General features: G+C 42.0%; 1 protein-coding gene across 4 annotated transcripts in view; it reads right to left on the bottom strand.

Moving 5' to 3' along the window:
- The window catches only part of TRPC3 (transient receptor potential cation channel subfamily C member 3), a 95,350-nt gene that overhangs the window by 8,849 nt on the left and 64,889 nt on the right, over positions 1-21,612 (bottom strand). For 3 of the 4 annotated variants that reach the window (XM_033938647.1, XM_033938639.1, XM_033938655.1), the window contains 4 exons: positions 19,728-19,961; positions 13,096-13,360; positions 9,732-9,927; positions 36-245 (listed from right to left, as the gene is read on the bottom strand). In XM_033938647.1, the coding sequence (XP_033794538.1) occupies positions 36-245; positions 9,732-9,927; positions 13,096-13,360; positions 19,728-19,961 (905 nt within the window). The remainder of the gene's footprint in view (positions 1-35; positions 246-9,731; positions 9,928-13,095; positions 13,361-19,727; positions 19,962-21,612) is intronic. The other variant, XM_033938663.1, reaches the window with a different exon arrangement.

The following is a 21,612-nucleotide window of genomic DNA, read 5'->3' as shown; positions in this document are numbered from 1 at the left end:
AAAATAGTGAGGATGGTCTCTAGACTGATACCTACCCTAGACTTGGAATTATTTAATCCAATTTCTAAATCCTTTTGCAGCCATCTAGATTTGCATTTGGACCAGTTAACTATCCTCATGATGAAATAGAAAAGAGATTTGGGGCTTGGTATGACACTGAAGGGTGGTGGCAGTGTTTTCCCATCATCAAAGTAAGACAACCAGAGCTTGGAGCGTGCAAACTTCCACTCCACGTCGCTGTCATCCTGCAGAAGAGGAAAAGAGAAGAAGGTTTCTCCTTCACTCTCCCGCTGCACAATGTGATAACAAATAAAACACAGCAAAGTAAACATTGAATTCCACTCTAGGCTCTCATTAATAGTTTGGACAGCTTTATGGTCACAGGTGTTATTCTAAATAGAAACATAGAAACATGATGGCAGATAAAGGCCAAATGGCCCATCCACTATCTCCTCCTCTTCCTATTGGCTAAGGCTCTTAACATTTGCATCTCCTCTTCCTATAGCAGGGATCTCAAAGTCCGTCCTTGAGGGCCACAATCCAGTCGGGTTTTCAGGATTTCCCCAATGAATATGCATGAGATCTCTGTGCATGCATTGCTTTCAATGCATATTCATTGGGGAAAACCTGACTGGATTGCAGCCCTCAAGGAGGGACTTTGAGATCCCTGTCCTATAGGCTAAAGCTCTTTACACCTGTGTTATGAGGTCATAGAGCTTTATGAGAATGGGATACTGGGCTTGATGGACCATTGGTCTGACCCAGTGAGGCTATTCTTATGTTCTTATGTAAACTTATGGCAGATAAAGGCCAAATGTCCCATCCAGTCTGCCCATCCGCAGTAACCATTATCTCTTTCTCTCTCTGATTTATTTACTCAGCCTATATAGTTAGTGGAGGTTTTTTTCCTGTACAGTCATGGTAAAGTTACTCCAGCACCTTCATGGACTAGAATTGTGGCAGCCATTAGCACAATATGACGCAGATTTCTTATTCATGTTGAATTAAAGTGAATTGTGAAGTCCCAACTATAGTTACAAGATCTCCAAGTTGCCCTGGTGGTCTACTGCCCCCACCGATCCAACTTCCCCTTCCCCTGATATTGAAATAAAGTTGTCCTGGTAGTCTAGTTGCCCCCTCCCTCCCCCCACCACATTTCCAAAACATTCTCTGGTAGTCTAGAAGGATCCTATCCCCCCATACCATGATCCCTTGCTTAGTCCCACTCAGCCGCCAGACCAAGTACTTTAAATAAGAACATAAGAACTGCCATCTCCGGATCAGACCATCGGTCCATCAAGTCCAGCGATCTGCACATGCGGAGGCCCAGTCTGGTGTACACCTGGCATAATTCTAGTCAGCAAACTAATGTAACCCTTAAGAAAATAGCCAATAATAGTCTGAAAATACCACTACTTCACAATTGGCTAAAACACCTGGTCCCTTGGATAAGAAGTCAAATATATATATATATATAAATAAATCAATCACTGGGAAAATAAAGAGGGCTTTATAAAAATGGACATCAGTATGAGCCTTTAATCCCTCAACGAAAGCCTCTGACTCAGGCAAAATCTCAAAGGTGACCAGCACCAGACAATAAGTCTAGGTGAGAACTGCCTCATACATCATATAGTCCAATTATAAGCCAATAAATAGAGATGCGCTCCCAATGAAAAAAAATTTTTAACTTATACACCAAAAATTTCTTTGACTTATACACCAAGGGAAAAGGATGAGAAAGGCACATAAATACAAACACTCCCTAAAAAACCTAATAAATAACACAATACCATGCGATACAAAGCAGTGCAAAAAGTGTATAAAGTGCACAATAAATAAAACAAATAAATAACCATAAAATGACTAATTCTAAAGTGCAATTCTGAAAGAGAGGAAATTCAATATAGAACTATTAAATTAAAGTGCATTGGCTCATAAATAGTTCAAGGAGAAAAATGATAACCAAAGACAATGTAAAACAACTCTAAATATAAAGTGCAAGTGCAAATATGAATGTTTACAAACAATTCATTCATTCAATATCATACAATGTCATGCTAGGAAACAATAATGATGAAATTTCATGTGACCTGAGACCTAAGACAGCCTATACTAAAGGAAAAATAAAAAATAAAAATAGCGATAGCACCAAACTGAGCAACTTATATAAACACTTCTACAGTAAAAAGAAACAATTCATTCACAGTCAAAAATCTCTAATGACGCTGAAAATATTCAAAAATGTACAATATCAGAATCACACAGAAGAAAGACACCGAACAATTCATATCACATCATATCACCACTCGACAGAGCTCCATTTCGCTTCTTCGTCAGGAGCGGAGATTCCTTTTTTTTTGCAGACAAATGAAAAAGGTGAAACGAACCGACAATAGTTACTAGGCCTGTCGGAAAAAAACTTCTGAAAATTCAAAGATCCACAGCGTGCTGAAATCAAAGACGCTGGAAAAGGAAAAAAAACATGGTGTCTTCAGTGTTTAAGAACGCCTTGGAGGCCCCGCATAGGCAATGCCCTAATGGAGCGTGGTGACGTAAAAATGATGTCATCACGCTTCAATCGTGAAAAAAAATAAAAAATAATAAAAAACAAAAAAATAGAAGAGGAGAAAAATTGAAAAAAAGGGGAAGAGACACATGTGAAACCCAGGCTACCAGATCGATCATTTGGTAAAACATTTGTCAACGTTCTCATTGAGTCCAATGGGAGAATATGCTTGGAGGTGAAATATCCAGAAGTTTTCACGCTTCAAAAGGTAAGCCTGTTTATCCCCCTCAAAATTAGGAAATATTTGTTCCAAGATACACCAACAAAGCTGGGAAAAACTGTGTTGATAGGTCATATTGTGTAACACCATGGGAGCGGTGGTTTTACCTGTTTTTAAACAGCTGCGGTGTTCGATGAGCCTCGTCCTTATGCTGCGGGAGGTGCAACCCACATATATGCGTCTACAAGGGCAAGAAATAACATAAACCACGAACTGTGATTCACAATTTGTATTGGATTTAAGATGGTACGTTTTTTTGGTAGTAGGATGTATCCACTGGTTCCCTGAAAGGGACGTGTCACAAACAGAGCATTTACCACAGGGATAGTGCTGACCCGAGCCTTGGGTGAGCTGAGGTTTAGGTTTGAAGTCAGAAGACACAAGATGTTCAGAAAGAATTTTTCCCCTAGTGAATGCTATACATGGGTTGTCTTGGAAAACCTGATGGAGTTGTAACACATGCCAATGGGATCTGATACTGGCCGCAACTGCCGAGGACTGAGTGGAATGAGATAGTACACAAATTTGATTGGAGGAAACCTCTTTGTTGCTGCCAGAAAGCATTAGTTCCCTATTAGCATTAGTTTAGCCCTGAGGTAAGCCCTATGGATAACTTTTTTGGGGTAACCCCTGGCTAAAAATTTCTTACAGAGGATATCAGCTTCTTTCTTGAATTCCTCTTCAGTAGTACAAATACATTTGATACGAAGAAATTGTCCTATAGGGATGGCAGCCTTCAGACGTCTAGGATGGCAACTGAAAAAAAACAAAAAATAGTTTCTCTCAGTAGGTTTATGATAAACCGTGGTAAAAAAATTTTTATTTTCAAGAGTGACCATAGTATCCAAAAAAGTAATAGATTGTAATTCTAGTCAACCATATCCCTCTATGCCCCTCGTAAGGAGATGTGCATCTAGTTTGCTTTTAAATCCAGGAATGGTGGATTCCACAGTAACCTCCTCTGGGAGAGCATTGCAGGTGTTCACCACTCATTGCGTGAAGCAGAACTTCCTGATATTTGTCCTGGACTTGTCCCCCCTTAGCTTCAGTCCATGTCCTCTTGTCCGTGTCACTTTGGTCATTATAAATAACTTTCTTTCCTGCTCTATTTTGTCGATTCCTTTCAGTATTTTTAAAGTCTCGATCATATCCCCTCGCAGTCTCCTTTTCTCAAGGGAGAACAATTCCAGTCTCTTAAGTCGTTCCTCGTATTCCAAGTTCTCCTTACCTTTTACTAGCTTCGTTGTTCATCTCTGCACCCTCTCCAGCAGTTTTATATCCTTCTTTAGGTTGGGAGACCAATGTTGGACACAGTATTCCAAGTGTGGTCTGACCATTGCTCTATAAAGCGGCATTATAACTTTCTCCGATCTACTCGTGATTCCTTTCTTTATCATGCCTAACATTCTATTTGCTTTCTTTGCTGCCGCCGCACATTGTGCCGACGGTTTCAGGGTCCTATCTATCAGTACACCCAGGTCCTTTTCTTGTTCGCTCTTACCCAGAGTTGCACCTGACATTCTATACTCATGCTCCTTATTCTTACTGCCTAAATGCATTACTTTGCATTTCTCCACATTAAACTTCATCTGCCATTTCTCCGCCCATTTCTCTAACTGACACAAGTCACTCTGGAGTTCCTCGCTATCCTTCTGCGATCTGATTGCCCGGCATAGCTTTGTGTCGTCTACAAACTTGATGATCTCACTGGATATTCCTTCTTCTAGGTCATTGATGAAAATATTAAATAAGATGTGCCCAAGTACCGAGCCCTGGGGCACACCGCTAATCACTTTCTCCCAGTCTGAGAACTTCCCATTTATGCCCACTCTCTGCTTTCTGTTCTCCAGCCATTTGCCTATCCATCTTAGTATATCTTCCTCTATTCCATGGCTTTGTAGCTTCCTGAGAAGTCTTTCATGTGGAACTTTGTTGAACGCTTTCTGGAAGTCCAAGTTTATTATATCCACCGGTTCTCCACTATCAATTTGTTTGTTCATGGTATCAAAAAATTGAAGTAAATTCATCAAACATGATTTCCCTTTCCTGAAGCTATGTTGACTGGCTCTCATCAGTTCGTGTATATCCAAGTGCCGGACTATGCTATCTTTAATCAGTGCTTCAACCATCTTTCCAGGGACAGATGTAAGACTCGCAGGTCTGTAGTTGCCCGGTTCTCCTCTTGATCCATGATTGTTTTGGAATTTGGGGGAGGGGAGGGAGGAGGCCTTTTATTGAAAATTGGCGTGACGTTCGCTATCTTCCAATCGTCCGATATCTGACCAGTTCTAATTGACAGGTTGGTGAGTTTTTACAATAGTTCTCTGATTTCAACCTTCAGTTCTTTTAAGTTTGTCGATCTGGTAGTATATCTGGTCCAAGTCCATTTCTACTGTGGTGAGGCTGTCCTCTATTACTCCTTTGAACACTTTCATTGCTTCTAGTATTGTTGCGGTGTCCTCCTTCGTAAAGACAGACGCAAAGAAGGAATTTAGTCTGTCTGCAATTTGTTTGTCTTCCTTGATGTACCCTTTTCTTCCCTGGTCATCCAGCGATCCCACCGCCTCTTTTGCGGGTTTTTTCCCTTTTACGTATCTAAAGAAGGGCTTGAAATTTATGGCCCCTTGCGCTATTTTCTCCTCATAGTCCCTTTTGGCATCCTTCACTGCCTTGTGACATTTCTTCTGATCATCTTTATGTTTGTTCCAAGCTTTGTTTTCGTGCGTTTCCATTTTTTAAAAGAGTCCTTCTTTTCTTTTATGGCTTCCTTCACCTCTCTAGTAAGCCATGCCGGTTCTCCTTTGCCTTTAGTTTTCCTTTCTTTGGAAATCCGTGGAATGTAGAGATTTTGTGCTTCCGTGATAGTATTTTTCAGTAGGGACCATGCCTGATCTACTGTTTTAACTTTGTCCATCTTTTTCTTGAGCCGTTGTTTTACCATGGCTCTCATGCTATCGTATCTTCCCTTTTTAAAGTTTAAGGTCGTGGTTAAGGTTTTGTTACGTTTCCCTTCCCAGATGTCAAGTTTAAAGTTGATCATGTTGTGATCGCTCATCCCCAGTGGGACCGTGACTTCTACTTCTTTTGTCGGTCCCATAATGCCATTTAGGACCGAGTCCAAGGTGGCGTTTCCTCTCGTCGGCTCTCCCACCATTTGTTCCAGGAAGCAGTCCCCTAGCGCTTCCAGGAACTTGGCCTCCTTGCTGCAGTTCGAGGTTCCCAGGTTCCAGTCTATCCACGGGAAATTGAAGTCTCCCATGATTATTACATTACCTGTCTTACATTCTTGTTTGATTTCCTCTTATCATTTCTGAATCTGTTTCCTCCGTCTGTCCTGGGGGTCGATAGTAAAGGCCAATTTTTGTGTCTGCGTCATTGTGTCTCTTTCCTATCCGTCATAACTAGTTCAACAGATTCTAATCCCTCCTGAACATATAGGGCAATACCTCCACCTTTCTAACCTACTCGATCTCTTCTGTATAGTTTGTATCCCTGTAGTACTGTGTCCCATTTGTTTTCTTCATACCACCATGTTTCTGTTATGCCAATGATTTCCAGTTCATCGTGTCTTGCTATTGTCTCTAATTCTCCCATTTTGTTTCTCAGACTTCTAGCATTCGTTTACATACATTTGAGTTCCCTTTGTGTTACCTTCTTGGAATTTCTAAGCTTAGCAGTCTCTACTGTTTCTTACACGGTATCCTTTTCTGCTCCTGCGTTGTCTCCCTTATTTGCTTTGTGATCGTCCCCTCCCGTGTCTGAGTAGTTGTCCATAGTTCTTTCTTCGGGGCATCCTGTCTCCCGGGCCATCGATTGGTGGTAGACTGTCGGCTTTCTCCTGTCCTTTAGGAGAGATGCCCACTCGCTACTATCTCCAGTGCCATCATCTTCAAAATGGTGGTTCAATCCATCAGGCAGAGTCAGTCTGTCATATATAGGAATTTTCTCGTATATGGCAAATTGATCTCACCTGGTGCATTACAGGATAGACTGCGTGGGTCAGGGCAACACCACTTTGAAGAAGATGGCATTGGAGGCAAGAGGAAGTCAGAATTGCTCCTGCCTCATTTAAGTTATGGGGTCTAATGAGACTAGGCAAGGGGTCACACAATGGAGGGGTTGCCACTAGAATATCCATGATTGTTTTGGAATTGGGGGAGGGAGGGAGGAGGCCACTAGATTATCAGGGAACTTGTCTGTAGTCCAATCAGGTCAGGGTGGAAGGAAGGGATAACATTAGACACCATGGATATTTCTAGGTGTCAGGCCAGGAAGGGGAGTCGATCATGTGGGAGGGTGCCACTAGACACCAGGCACATGTTTTTCTTTGGGCGGGAAGAGGTGTCATGTTGTAGGTAGATTGTAAGCATGCCAGGACAGATAGGGAAAATACTTTAGAGTACCTGTATGTAAAAACCACCTTGATGGTGTTGCGAAGTGCAGTATATAAGTACCTTAATAAACATAGAAAACAAAAGGAAGGACTGAAGAAATGATGTACAAAGCACAGGACCTTTATTGGAGTCAATAAACTTTTGCTGTCCAAAAAGTGGTTCTCATCTATAAGAAGACAGGATCCGACATGGTCCATGTTTCGAAAAACATTCCTTCCTCAGGGGTCCAGGATGTACGTCTCACTTATCGAGAACCATATAATGTAAAACAATTGACATCGACTTCAAAAGAAAAAGGTGACATGAAGCTCCTGTATCGCTGCTATCGGTACAAGACGGTCTGCTATTTTCTCAGTGACAACCCCACAACTTTGGAATGCTTTACCAGAGTACTTGCGTAACGAAAAAAATCAATGGCCAGATTCAAAGGTTCCCTAAAAAGCTTCCTGTATAAGGATGCTTTTGAAACATGATCTCGAGGATCTTGAACTTTCATCGTTCACATTTCTTGTATCTTGCTCTTGAAATTAGACTCCAAGATCAAGAGCTTCTTATAAATATATCCTTCGATTTTCAATATTTTTCTATTTTACCTCTTGCCTGGTTGTGTTACCCCTATTGAATTGAATCGGTTCAGCGGACGGCCACCAGGATGATCTCGGGGCTCAAGGGTCTCTCGTACGAAGAGAGACTGAACAAATTGCAGCTCTACACTCTCGAGGAACGTAGGGAGAGGGGAGACATGATCGAAACATTTAAGTACCTCACGGGACGTGTCGAAGTGGAAGATGATATTTTCTTTCTCAAGGGACCCTCGGCCACAAGAGGGCACCCGCTCAAACTCAGGGGTGGAAAATTTCATGGCAACGCCAGAAAGTATTTTTTCACAGAGAGAGTGGTTGATCATTGGAACAAGCTTCCAGTGCAGGTGATCGAGGCAGACAGCGTGCCAGACTTTAAGAATAAATAGGATACACATGTGGGATCCCTACGAGGGTCAAGATAAGGAAATTGGGTCATTAGGGCATAGACAGGGGTGGGTAAGCAGAGTGGGCAGACTTGATGGGCTGTAGCCCTTTTCTGCCGTCATCTTCTATGTTTCTATGTTCTTTCTTTATTATAATTATTGTAGTTAAGAACATAAGAATTGCCACCGCTAGGTCAGACCAGTGGTCATCGTGCCCAGCAGTCCACTCACGTGGTGGCCCTCTGATCAAAGATCAGTGCCCTAACTGAGACTAGCCCTACCTGAGCACGTTCCGGTTCAGCAGGAACTTGTCTAACTTTGTCTTGAATCTCTGGAGGGTGTTTTCCCCTATAACAGATTCCGGAAGAGCATTCCAGTTTTCTACCACTCTCTGGGTGAAGAAGAACTTTCTTATGTTCGTACAGAATCTATCCCCTTTCAATTTTAGAGAGTGCAATCTCGTTCTCCCTAACCTTGGAGAGGGTGAACAACCTGTCCTTATCTACTATGTCTATCCCCTTCAGTATCTTGAATGTTTCGATCATGTCTCCTCTCAATCTCCTCTGTTCAAGAGAGAAGAGGTCCAGTTTCACTAATTTTTCACTGTATGGCAGCTCCTCCAACCCCTTAACCATCTTAGTTGCTCTTCTCTGGACCCTTTCGAGTAGTACCATGTCCTTCTTCATGTACAGCGACCAGTGCTGGACGCAGTACTCCAGGTGAGGGCGCACCATGGCCCGGTACAGCAGCATGATAACCTTCTTCGATCTGTTCGTGATCCCCTTCTGTATCATTCCTAGAATTCTGTTTGCCCTTTTCGCCGCCACCGCACATTGCATGGATGGCTTCATTGACTTTGTACCAGTCCTGGGTTTGTATGTCTATATGATATTGTGTCCATGTATTGTACTGTTTTCCCCATTTTAAGAATTATAATATGCTTTGAAATTTATGACAATGCGTGTACATCGAATTTTAAATAAAAACTTGAAACAATTATACAGAAATAAAAATTAAAAAAATATAAAATGGTAGACAACAGATTCTGATGATCAGTTCATCATTTCTGCAGTCCTTCCTTTTGTTTTCGTTGTTTGACATCTACTGCAGACCTTGTTGGATTCTTCTTTGGTTTGGCCTTAATAAACAAACATTTGTCAAAGCTTTGGGTGGGAGGGGGGCAAGGGGCTGATGTCAAATGCTGTGAGGTGCTTGTTTTGGGGTTTCTAAAATGTCACCCTTTCTGTCAGTGCCTGAGCCAATCACCATTCAGGCACTGACAGTAAAAGTGATATTTAGCAGTGCACTGCAGATTACTACCACAATTGTAACACAGCAGTTCATCGATAGCACGTCACAGTATTTCTGTGGTACTGTGTGGCTTTCTGGGTGGGTCCATCAGTGAGTGTCTTAGGACAGAAAAGAGAGAAAATGCAATCCTTCCAACTCTCTTAGAAAGTCCACCATATATTTCAGAAGACAATCAGGATTTAGATTCAACTCCAAAACACCTGCTGAAATGATCCCTGAGAATAAAGCGCATTGTGAATCAGTCAGAGCTTCTCTGCAAGTAGCTCTTACCTCGATCTCCTGGTACGAACTGTTGATCATAGCAATGAGCATGTTGAGGAGAACCACAACCATGGTGACATTGTAAATTCCATATAGGACATAACCGGTGTTCTCGATGAACTTGTGGTCGTACTTCAGGACAACTGAGGTCACCTCAGACAAGCCAAAAATGGACCAAAAGAGAGTCTTGAAGCTTTCTTCAACCCTTTAATGGAAATAGAAGGAAAGAAGTTAATAAGAACATAAACGGACAGGGCCAGATTCACATTATATTGGGCCATAGGCAACTTTGGGGCTGTTCTATAAACTAGGTGCTTTTTTATGTACACACATTACATTACATTGGTGATTTCTATTCCACCATTACCTACTGGACTTGATGGACCATTGGTCTGACCCAGTAAGGCTATTGATTTTTTTTTTTTTTTTTTAATTCTCTATTGATTTTCCAAACTGCAATAGTGCAATATACAGATAAATTACATACAATCAGTCAACACAAGCACATTCAACTTACAAATATATATAACCAAACCATATTTCTCCCACCCACTCAGTGATTACTCAATACAACATAGAAACATAGATTTTTCCAATATCCTTACCCTATTCTAATTAATAATGCCCTCCCATCCTCCCACCCACCCCAAATGTAAATACTCAAAGGACAAAATTAGGACAGAAATATCCCTCCCCCCTTCCCTGGATGTGTACAAAAATAAACAAAAACTGACTCATAATCAAAGACCTACTATAGTGAAGTAATATATGATGTCAACGGGCCCAAACCAATTTAAATAAATTACTGTGCCCCAAACTATCAGCACTCATTTTTTCATATCTATAGCTGGAGCATAAATTTGCCCACCAGAAAGGGAAATTTAGGCAGTCATCATTTTTTCAGTTTCGCGTTACCATCTGCATGGCTATCCCAGTCATGACAAGAAAAAGACGGCATTCCTATCGATCCATAGGAGGTTTAACATGTAATAACGTTCCTCATACGACCGCCTCATACGTCAGTGGAATTGATGATTCTAATATGTCGTTAATCATACCCCATATTGACCTCCAAAAGTTAAGTATCAAAGGACAACAGAACAACAGATGATCCAGTGTCCCAATGCCAGCATCTATTAGATTTAGAACTGTCTAACTTGTGTAACCTAACAGCAGAAAAAAACATGTTTGTCTCATAGATGCTGACGCTATACATCTCATTCTCCAACCCTGTAGTTCTCCAACCCAATCTGTGCGTACTCAAAATACAGAGTCTCTAAATGTTCCCAATACCTTTTTAACAGATCAATTGAATGTGTGTACTCTATTATCATTTACTAATGAAGCCCGTCGGGTACCAGACTTTAGACCTTTAAGAGAATACACTGAAAGTATTGGGAGTATTATGTAGAGACTCTTTATTGTGAGTACGCACAGATTTTGGACAACAGCCTTTGGACTAATGGTTCACAACCTACAAATAAGGGTCTGTTTTAAATCCCAGTACTTTTTTGATATATACAAGGGAGCTATTTTTGAGCCTTACAGCTTGTAGAGTGAATGGCCCCTGTTAATGAAGTATATTTATTCAATCATGATATCATCTAAACAATGAAATAATATTGCTAACATTAAAAAATATATAAATAAATAAATTAAAATATAAATGATTAGCAATTTAGGATTTTGGGTGGAGGTTTTTGATCGATGAAAGAAACTCATCACCACAAAATATACGCTTATGGAGAACGATACATGTTCCCTTAGTGGTGAATCTGAGATCTTTTCCTCCGTTTAGGCTAATTTCTAGGTGTCAACTTGGGGTGGTACTTCACATATGAAAGCCATAATGCGTCAGACCAATGGTCCATCTAGCCCAATCTCCTGTTCCCAGCAGTGCATATTCCAGTTCACAAGTATCTGGCAGAAACCCAAATAGTATCAACATTCTAGAATCCCAAAGAGTAATAAGAGTCTGGAATTCCAAAGTGTAGCTACATTCCATGCAGAATCCCCAAAGAGTAGCAAGAGTCCATGCTAGCAATCCCAGTCCCTACTGGGTCAGACCAATGGTCCATCTAGCCCAGTCTCCTATTTCCACAGTTACCAATCCAGGTCACAAGTACCTGGCAGAAACCCAAATAGTAGCAACATTTTAGAATCCCAAAGAGTAACAAGATTCTGGAATTCCAAAGTGTAGCAACATTCCATGCGAAATCCCCAAAGAGTAGCAAGATTCCATGCTAGCAATCCCAGTCCCTACTGGGTCAGACCAATGGTCCATCTAGCCCAGTATCCTATTTCTACAGTGACCAATCCAGGTCAAAACTACCTTTACAGAAACCCAAATAGCAACATTCCAGAGCTGAGATTGTGATGTCACAATGCCTCATTCCACCAGTGCCTAAGAGCCAACCTCATCAGTGATGTCACAATGGCTCACATAAAAATAGCCCTACTGGGTCAGACCAATTGTCCATCTAGCCCAGTCTCCTGTTCCCAGCAGTGCATATTCCAGTTCACAAGTATCTGGCAGAAAACCAAATAGTAGCAATATTCTAGAATCCCAAAGAGTAACAAGATTCCAGAATCCTAAAGAGTAGCAACATTCCATGCTACCAGTAGTGGCTTCCCCCATGGCTGTCTTTAAGGAGGAAATTCTATAAATGACACTCAAAAATATGGGGTATAAATGCTGGCACTCAAGTTGGGTGTGCTGACCATTATTCTATTACACTAGGCACAACATTTTGGAATGCCTCTGACCCATCCATGCTCTAAGATTTAGGAGCCCACTGTTATAGAATACCATGTAGCCAGATGTGCGTACAAATCCTAACTGGAGCCAATTAACTTCAATAAATTGTTAGTGCACAATTATTGATGGTTTAACAGCTCGTTAGCCTATTAAGTTGTACTTGCATCTTGGGACTGCACCCAAATTTGAGGACCCAAATCTGAGTGCCATATATAGAATTTGGGTGGGGAGTGGAGGGGAATGAATTCATTTGCCAACACACTTAAAACTTTATTGCCCTGAATCTATCCTAGGACCTCTGTTGAGTCTAGTACTCTAACAAGCAAGCTACACCACTTCCTTACAACCGTAGATATTCCACATATCAATAATCTGATGCTTTTTTCCGATAGAAACATAGAAACATGATGGCAGATAAAGACCTAATAGCCCATCTAGTCTGCCCATCTGCAGTAATCATTATCTCTTCCTCTCTCTAAGAGATCCCACGTACCTATCCCACGCCTTCTTGAATTCTGATAGTCTCTGTCTAGACCACTTCCACAAGGAGACTCTTCCACACATCTACCACCCTTTCTGCATGTTGATGCTTTTGGAAGACAGCAGTCTACTCACGTAGTGAAGGCAGAGTTGACTTTCGCCCCCAAATAGTAGGAATATAGAAGGAACATGCCGATCATGAATGCAAGGAACACCATGATGAAAAGGACCATGAACTTGAAGATATCTTTCACCGTCCTTCCCAGAGAGATCTGCAGTGGCCCAAAGCTCTCATTGGCTGGAAGGATGTAAGCGATGCGGGAGAAGCTTAGCACCACAGCTATTGAATAAAGACCCTCTGATATGATCTGGGGGTCAGATGGGAGCCACTTATCCCGGGCTGAAAAAAAAGAAGCAACAGATGAGGAACTGAGATCACCATATTTCGCTGTTGCTCAGAGATATCATGACTACTAGTACATGAATGCACAACTCTCTTAACATACAAAGTCATCATGGAAGGCATGCTGAAACACGAAAAAAAAATCCCAGCCCAACTTTCTCTCTTTTTTTTGCTGCCTGGTTTCAAATGGCTTCAGGTCATTTAAGTATGAAGGAGTCACTGAAAATCTTGGTTCCAGTCCTCTTGAGTACAGCCTTACCAAGTCCTAGATTTGTCATGCCCTGAATCAGAGGCACTACTGCTTCTTGTGGGACTGAAGAAAATCCTGCAGGCAGCTAATGGTAGAACCTTGATTGAATTCATGTAGACCTGTGGACCTCTAGCCAGTTGGGTTTTCAAGATATCTCTAATGAATATGCATGATCAAGATTTGCCTATAAAGTAGGTAGTAGGCATGCAAATTTCTCTCTTGCATATTTATTACCAACACAAAACAATTCAACAGGACTTATCATTCAATTAAGCATTAGCTTCAGTGTCGTTAATACCTCCAATATAGAGAAGCTGTTATTTATTTAAGAATAACAGTTTACCCAGACATTATATTAATTACTAGTCTTATAGCCCGTTACATTAACGGGTGCTAGAATATATGTGTGTGTGTCTCTCTTTATTTCTTTTTCTCTCTCTCTCTCCTTAGCCGCATTCTTTCTTTCTGTCTTTCTTTTTCCTTGGCTGTCCATCACCACCCCTTGCCTGCTCCCCCTGTCCATTCTCCCTTCCTTTTACCTCCCCTGTGTCCACCACCACCCCTTCACAGCTCTCCTTATGCAGCAGCAGCCCTTCTCCCTTTGTTTTACCTCCCCCTGTCCATCAACACATCTTTCCTTCTCCCCCTGTCCAGCAGTAGGCGTCCCTTCCTTTTTCTCCCCCCCCCCTCCTCCTTCTTATCCCTATGATACAGTTACCTTGCTCTGCCCCTGATCAGAGGTCCCCAACAGCTGCCCAGTTGCACCCATTGGAAAAGTTCCCTCTGCAGTATCCCGCACCCCTCCTGACGTGACTCTCGCTGTCTTTCTTTCTGTCTGTCTCTGTCCCTGGCCCTCTTTGTCTGTTTGTCTTTCTGTATATCTCCCTGTACCTGTGTCTTTCTTCTTGTCTTTCTGTCTCCCTTCCTCCCTCTGTCTGTCTGTCAAAAGCAGCATTCCCTCCCCCTCCATTTCCCTCCCCCCACACCAGTTCCCTGTGCACTTGCCCCTGTGTCTTTCTTCTTGTCTTTCTGTCTCCCTTCCTCCCTCTGTCTGTGTGTCCAAAGCAGCATTCCCTCCTCCTCCATTTCCCTCCCCCCACACCAGTTCCCTGTGCACCTGCCCCTGTGTCTTTCTGTCTCCCTTCCTCCCTCTGTTTGTCTGTCCAAAGCAGCATTCCCTCCCCCTTCCATTTCCCTCCCCCCACACCAGTTCCCTGTGCAGCGGCATTATTGTTTCCTCTACCCCCTTTCCCTTCCCACAGTCGCGACTACAAACGCGGGCCCGAGTCCTTTGCCGCCCCCCCTTCCCTTCCCGCGGGTCCGACTACACATGGCGATTCAAGCAGCGTGTCCAGCAGTCTTCACACGCTGCTTCGGGTCCTTCTACTGGCCTGATTTGCTCTGGCACGTCCGGAACAAATCAGGGCAGAAGAAGGGCCCAAAGCAGCGTGTGAAGACTGCTGGACACGCTGCTTAAATCGCCAGTCGGGGCTGCGGTAAGGGAAGAGGGGGGCGGCAAAGGACTCGGGTGCCGGGCAGCGGAAATCTTCTTCTACCTTGCCTCTCCTCCACCGTCGGGAGTCAGCGCCAGGAGCTTTAACGGCTGGTGGTTCCGCGTTGAAACAATCGCACGCCTCTTTGAAAACTGTCACGGCACTGGAGCCGGGAGGCAACGGAGAGGGCAGGGGGTGAGCCGCGCATGCGTACTTCCTAGCTACAGCTCACGGAAAATGGACTCACGCTTAGGAAGTACGCATGCGCGGCTTACCGTTTTATTATATTAGATTACATTATATAAATAAATTTTCTTCTATCTGTGCTAATCCTTTCCAGAACTTCATTTTCTACTTCTATTCTTCTTTCCTGAACCAGCTTTCAATGCACACTCAACACGCACAGCCCATTCAACTGATCCTCTTTAAGTAAGGAAGAAGTAGGGAATTACAGGCCAGTAAGTCTAACTTCTGTGTTAAGCAAATTAATGGAAACACTTTTAAAACAGAGGATGGTGATGTTTCTGGAATCCTGTGGATTACAGGACCGGAGTCAACGTGGATTCACTAGAGGTAGGTCTTTTCAGAAAAATCTGATCAATTTCTTTGACTGAGTGACCAGCGAATTGGGTAGAGGGAGTACCCTAGACGTGGTATATTTAGATTTTAGCAAAGCCTTTGACAGTGTTCCACACAGACTTCTAATAAATAAACTGAGTACCCTTGGAATGGGCCCCAAAGAGACAGGCTGGGTCAGGAACTGGTTGAGTGGAAGACAACGGAGGGTAGTGGTCAATGGAGATCGCTCTGAGGAAAGGGATGTTACAAAGTGGTGTGCCTCAAGGTTCATGGTCCTGTTACTTATGGCGGAGTCTACTGTATTGCAGATTTTTATAAATGATATTGCTGAAGGGCTGTCAGGTGAGATTTTCAGATGATACCAAAATCTGCAATACAGTAGACTCCCCGGATGGTGTGAATAATATGAAGAAAGATCTAGTGAAGCTTGAAGAATAGTCTGAAATATGGCAGCTAAAATTTAATCCTAAGAAATGCAAGGTCATGCGTTTGGGTTTCAAAAACCCAAGAGAACGGTACAGTTTAGGGGCTGAAGAACTTATATGCACGACAGAAGAATGAGACTTGTGTGATTGTATGTGATGATCTTAAGGTGGTTGAAAAGGTGACTCACTCAGTTTGTTCAGGTCCCTTTGTAGTTCTTTACATTCCTCCACAGTTCTAACCCTACTGGAGAGTTTTGTGTCGTCCGCGAATTTTATAACCTCGCACTTCGTCCCTGATTCCAGGTCATTAATGAATATGTTGAACAGTAGCGGTCCCAGCACTGACCCCTGTGGGACGCCACTCGTGACCCCTTTCCAGTCAGAGTAGTGTCCCTTTACTCCTACCCTCTGTTTCCTGTCCGCCAGCCAATTTTTGATTCATCTGTGCACGTCCCCTTCCACCCCGTAGCTCCACAGTTTCCTTAGTAGGCGCTCATGGGGTACCTTGTTGAAGGCTTTTTGGAAGTCCAGATATACGATGTCTATGGGATCACCTTTGTCCAATTGTTCGCTTATCCCCTCAAAGAAGTGCAGTAGGTTCGTTTGGCATGATCTTCCTTTACAGAAACCATGCTGGCTTGTTCTCATCAGTTTATTTTTTTCTATATGCTCGTTGATACTGTCCTTGATCAATGCTTCGACCATCTTCCCTGGAACTTAGGTCAAGCTCACCAGTCTGTAGTTCCCCGGGTTGCCTCTCATTCCTTTTTTGAAGATAGGTGTAACATTTGCTATCCTCCAGTCCTCGGGATTACTCTTGTTTTCAAGGATAGGTTACAAATCTGCTGCAGTAACTCTGCTGTTTTGTTTCTGAGCTCTTTCAGTATTCTCGGGTGGATTCCGTCTGGGCCCGGAGATTTGTCAGTTTGTAATCTATCTATCTGTTTGAGTACGTCTTCGCAGCTTACCTCCATGCATGATCAATTTTTCTCTTGATCCTCCCCGAAGAATTTTTTCTGTTCCGGCACGTTGGATGTGTCCTCTCTTGTAAAGACCGACGAGAAGAACGTGTTTAGTCTGTCTGCTACCTCTTCTTCCTCCTTCACCACTCCCTTCCTGTCTCCCTCATCCAGAGGTCCCACCTCCTCCCTTGCCGGCTGCTTTCCTTTCACATATTGGAAGAATGGTTTAAAATTTTGTGCTTCCCTGGCGAGTCTCTCTTCGTATTCTTTTTTTTGCTTTTCTGACCACGCGGTGACATTCTTTTTGATGCTTCCTGTGCTCTTTCCAATTTTCCTCTGTTTTATCCTTTTTCCACTTCCGGAATGATTTTTTTCTTGTCTTCTATTGTTATCTTAACTTCATTGGTTATCCACGCCGGGTCTTTTGTTTGGTTCTTTTTGCACCCTTTTCTAAATCTGGGTATATACAGGTTTTGCGCCTCATTTACCGTGTCCTTGAATAAGGACCAGGCTTGCTCCACAGTCTGTGCTTTCCTGGAACTGCTTCTGAGTTTCCTTTTCACTATTAGTCTCATGGCATCATAGTTCCCTTTCTTGAAGTTAAACGTTGTTGCAATGGTTCTCTTCCCCTTTGGCATTCCTACTTCCACTTTGAATTGGATCATGTTGTGATCACTGTTTCCTAAAGGTCCCACTACTTCCACTTCCTTTGCAGGTCCTTTCAGCCCGTTGAGGATTAGATCCAGAATAGCAGTCCCTCTCATTGGTTCCTTGACAAGCTGTTCCATGAAGCAGTCCCGTAAAGCCTCCAGGAACTCCGTTTCCTTTGTACATTTTGAAATTCCAAGACTCCAGTCTATCCCAGGATAGTTGAAATCTCCCATAACTATGGTGTTTGCGTTTTTACATTCCCGCCTCAACTCGGCTCCCAGTTCTGTATCCTTTGCTTCAATTTGCCCAGGTGGGCGGTAGTACAGTCCCATCTTTATCTCGGCTCCATTTCTTCCCGGTATTTTAACCCATAGTGATTCCAGTTGGTCGTTTGTCGCTGCTGTGTCTACTCTGGTCGAGTGAATGGTGTCCTTTATGTATAGTGCTATTCTTCCTCCTTTCTGATATGTCCTGTCTCTTCGGTAGAGCTTGTACCCTGGCAGTACTATGTCCCATTTGTTTTCCTCATTCCACCATGTTGGTCTTCATCTGCCATCATGTTTCTATGTTTCAATCCGTCCTCCTTTTTCTGAAGCCATATGGTAACCTTAGATAAGTAATAATAATAATTTATATACCGCAGGACCATGAAGTTCTATGCGATTTACATTGATTAAAAATGTTAGATTGAGTAGAACTAACAGAGTTAAAGTCTAGAGATCAGTTATTTTGGGAAAGATTGTGCAAATGAGCTATCTAAGTACTTTAAGAACAGATATGTTTTTAGGCGTTTCCTAAACTCCCCATAAGTAGTAGGTATAAGCAATTGTTCCAGGTCTTTACCCCATAATGCTGCCTGATATGAGAAAAGATGTTGATGATGTCTCTTAAATTTACATCCTCTAACTGGTGGAGAAACAAAATTCAAGTTTGAGCTTCTCTTATGTCTATTGGTTGAAAAAGAGAAAATTTTGGTCAGTTATATTTGGGGGCTAGACTGAATAGTAATAGTAGTGGTTTACTTACATTGGTTGGGAAACTGCTAATGTCCAGAGAAAGGGTCCAAATCCCATATTCATAGACCTAAAGCTTACTAAATTCTGAAACTCCATCTGGCACGTGAATCCAGGCCCTGACATGCAAGTCCTGAGAGGAAGCCAGAGGCCTGAAGGTGTACCTGAGCCCAGCTTCTGTCAGTGGGGTACCATTGGCAGGTAAACTGGGGCCCTGGGGGTTATGCATACTTTTGGCTTTGTCTAAAACACACCTACAACATACTCCCTTGAACATTGTGCATGCTGAGAATTAATACATTAAAATACCTTCTTCAATATCTTATTCAAAGAAATTGGGCTTTACAGATATGATTGCAGATCAGATCAAAGGAAAACAGCTTCCGCCATTTTGGCTCAGCCTTGTTGTTCCATGTACAGCCCACTTCACTGTTGTTTTCCCTCCTTTACAGATATGAACATCACTATTTCCAAATGTTAAAGGCCCTCAGACTGGCCTACCAGTAAATTTGTTTTAGAGCTGACAAGTAGCTAATGGTTAGAGCAGTAGACTGGGAATTAGAAGGCCCAGATTCTAATCCCAAGGCAGCTCCTTATGTCCACGCCTTGGAAGAAGACAGTGACAAACTACTCCTATATCATGTCAAGAAAACCACAAAGCAATATTCCTAGGGTTACCCTATGGCTCCCGATAAAAGAGGACAGATTGAGATATCCGTGTTTTACTTCCGTTGAAAGCAATGTCTCAATCTATCCTCCTTTTTCTGGAGCCATAGGGTAACCCTAAACATTCCTCATTGTGTGGTCACCAGGAGCCAACTCTGATTTGAGGGCACAGCTAGATCTAGGATATTCGATTTATCTACATTTGTTCTGGAGCAAGCTTTTGATAAATCCTCCACATTTTCTTTAAGATAAAGCCTATTCAGTATTTCTTTCTCCACTAATTGCCTGGTTAGAGTGGATGAGGTAACACCATGGATGGCCTTACCATAGGTGAAGTATTCTATTTCAGGCGGAAGCGTCACCATGGAGAGGTCACTGTCTGGAATGTATTTGTCCACATACTGCTGCGCCTTGGTGGCTTGAATAAAGGCAAGCAGACGTGCTGTGAAAGCGGCAATGAAAATGGATAGCATCCCAAAATCTAGGATGTTCCATAACTGGAGAATATACTCCCTGGGCCCTTCCAGCCACAGCTCTTTACACTCCGACCACATCATTCCTGCAATGAGATAAAGTGCATTATGTTAGAGAGAAGAGGAAGTTCCTATGTATCAGTGGTCTCAAACTCGCGGCCCGCCAGGTACGATTTTGAGGCCCTCGGTATGTTTATTGTAATCGCAAAAGTAAAATAAAATAGTTTCTTGATCATATGTCTCTTTAGCTGTAAATGATAATATTATTATTAAAACTTAGCCAAAAAGAAAGATTTATAAACTATAAAGAGTTTTACCTCATGCAAAATTGTAATTTCTTTAATAAGACATTAACTATTTTTTTCTGAGGCCCTCCAAGTACCGACAAATCCAAAATGTGGCCCTGCAAAGGGTTTGAGTTGGAGACTACTGCTATGTATTGTATTGGATGAAAACAGGGAACAACTTTACCACTCACACTCTGTCACTCTGGGAGCATTGATTTATCTTCTAAAAAATACTCTCTTTGCCTCTTCAATCTTTTCACTACTTTTTACTAGGTGAGAACACAGATGTATTGGGACGATTCTGCTTTAGTTAGAACTGTTATATGTTCCTATTACCTGTTTAGGCAACGGACAGCTGATTTGCAAAGCTAAGTACTTTTATTATATATGTGCTTAGAGTATATATCTTTATGGAAACTAAATACAAACAGTCTAAGAATAAAAAATAAAAAACAACAATAAAATATTCGTAGTAATTGGGAGGTGGAGGTTGAAACCAATGAGGATAGTCCCATTGTGGTTTGCAGGCTTAGCCAAATGCCAGCAGCAAACTGGGACCTGAAGTTCTTCCTCCGGTTATAGAAACATATAACAGTTCTAACTAAAGCAGAATCGTCCCAATACATCTGTGTTCTCACCTAGTAAAAAGTGGTGAAGAGAGTATTTTTTAGATAGATTGATATTTTTCGCTTACACTGCCTGTATATTTTGCATGTTTTTGTGAAAACGTTGATTTATCTCCCTGTGCCTCGGTTCAAATCTCAACTCTGCATTTGGAGCATTGAGATTAAGCATCAAATTAATACGTCTCAATGGCCACGAATTTGGTCTTGGAGGATGAGATGTACAGTGTCGGCATCCATGAGACAAACTTGGTTTTTTCTGTTACATAGAGCGTTATGGACCCCTGTTCGGTTACAAAAACTGGATAGCTCTAAGTCTAATGAATGTTGGCACTGTCATCTCAAAGCAGGGACTTTAGATCATTTATTATTCTATTGTCCATTCATTATGAATTTTTGGAAGTCAATTTGGGACCAAATTAACTGTTTATTAGAGAATCCAGTGGCATTATCATATGATACTGTGCTGTTTGGTATGGCAATGAGAGCAAAAAGTCAGATTTCTACAAATAATAACAAATTATTACTTATAATGACTGGGGTTGCCATTCAACAAATTACATATAATTGGAAAAATTGGAACAGATTAAATTATAATTTTTGGTGGAACTCCTTATGTCATATTTATAAAATGGAGAGACTTATTGCAATACAACAGGGTTGTTTTAGGAAATTTCAAGATATTTGGGAGCCATTAACAAAGTATTGTAATGATTAGAAAAATCTTGTTTCCCTTAAATTTACAAGTTCAATTATGGGGTGGGAGGAAGGGAATTTTTATTGTTACATGTTGTATAAGTATTGATTATATGATAGATAAGGGTGGG

The sequence above is a fragment of the Geotrypetes seraphini genome, chromosome 1 (assembly GCF_902459505.1).
Source record: "Geotrypetes seraphini chromosome 1, aGeoSer1.1, whole genome shotgun sequence".
Lineage (NCBI taxonomy): Eukaryota > Metazoa > Chordata > Amphibia > Gymnophiona > Dermophiidae > Geotrypetes > Geotrypetes seraphini.
Note: the sequence above shows the minus strand (reverse complement) of the source record. Positions and strands in the feature narration are given on the sequence as shown.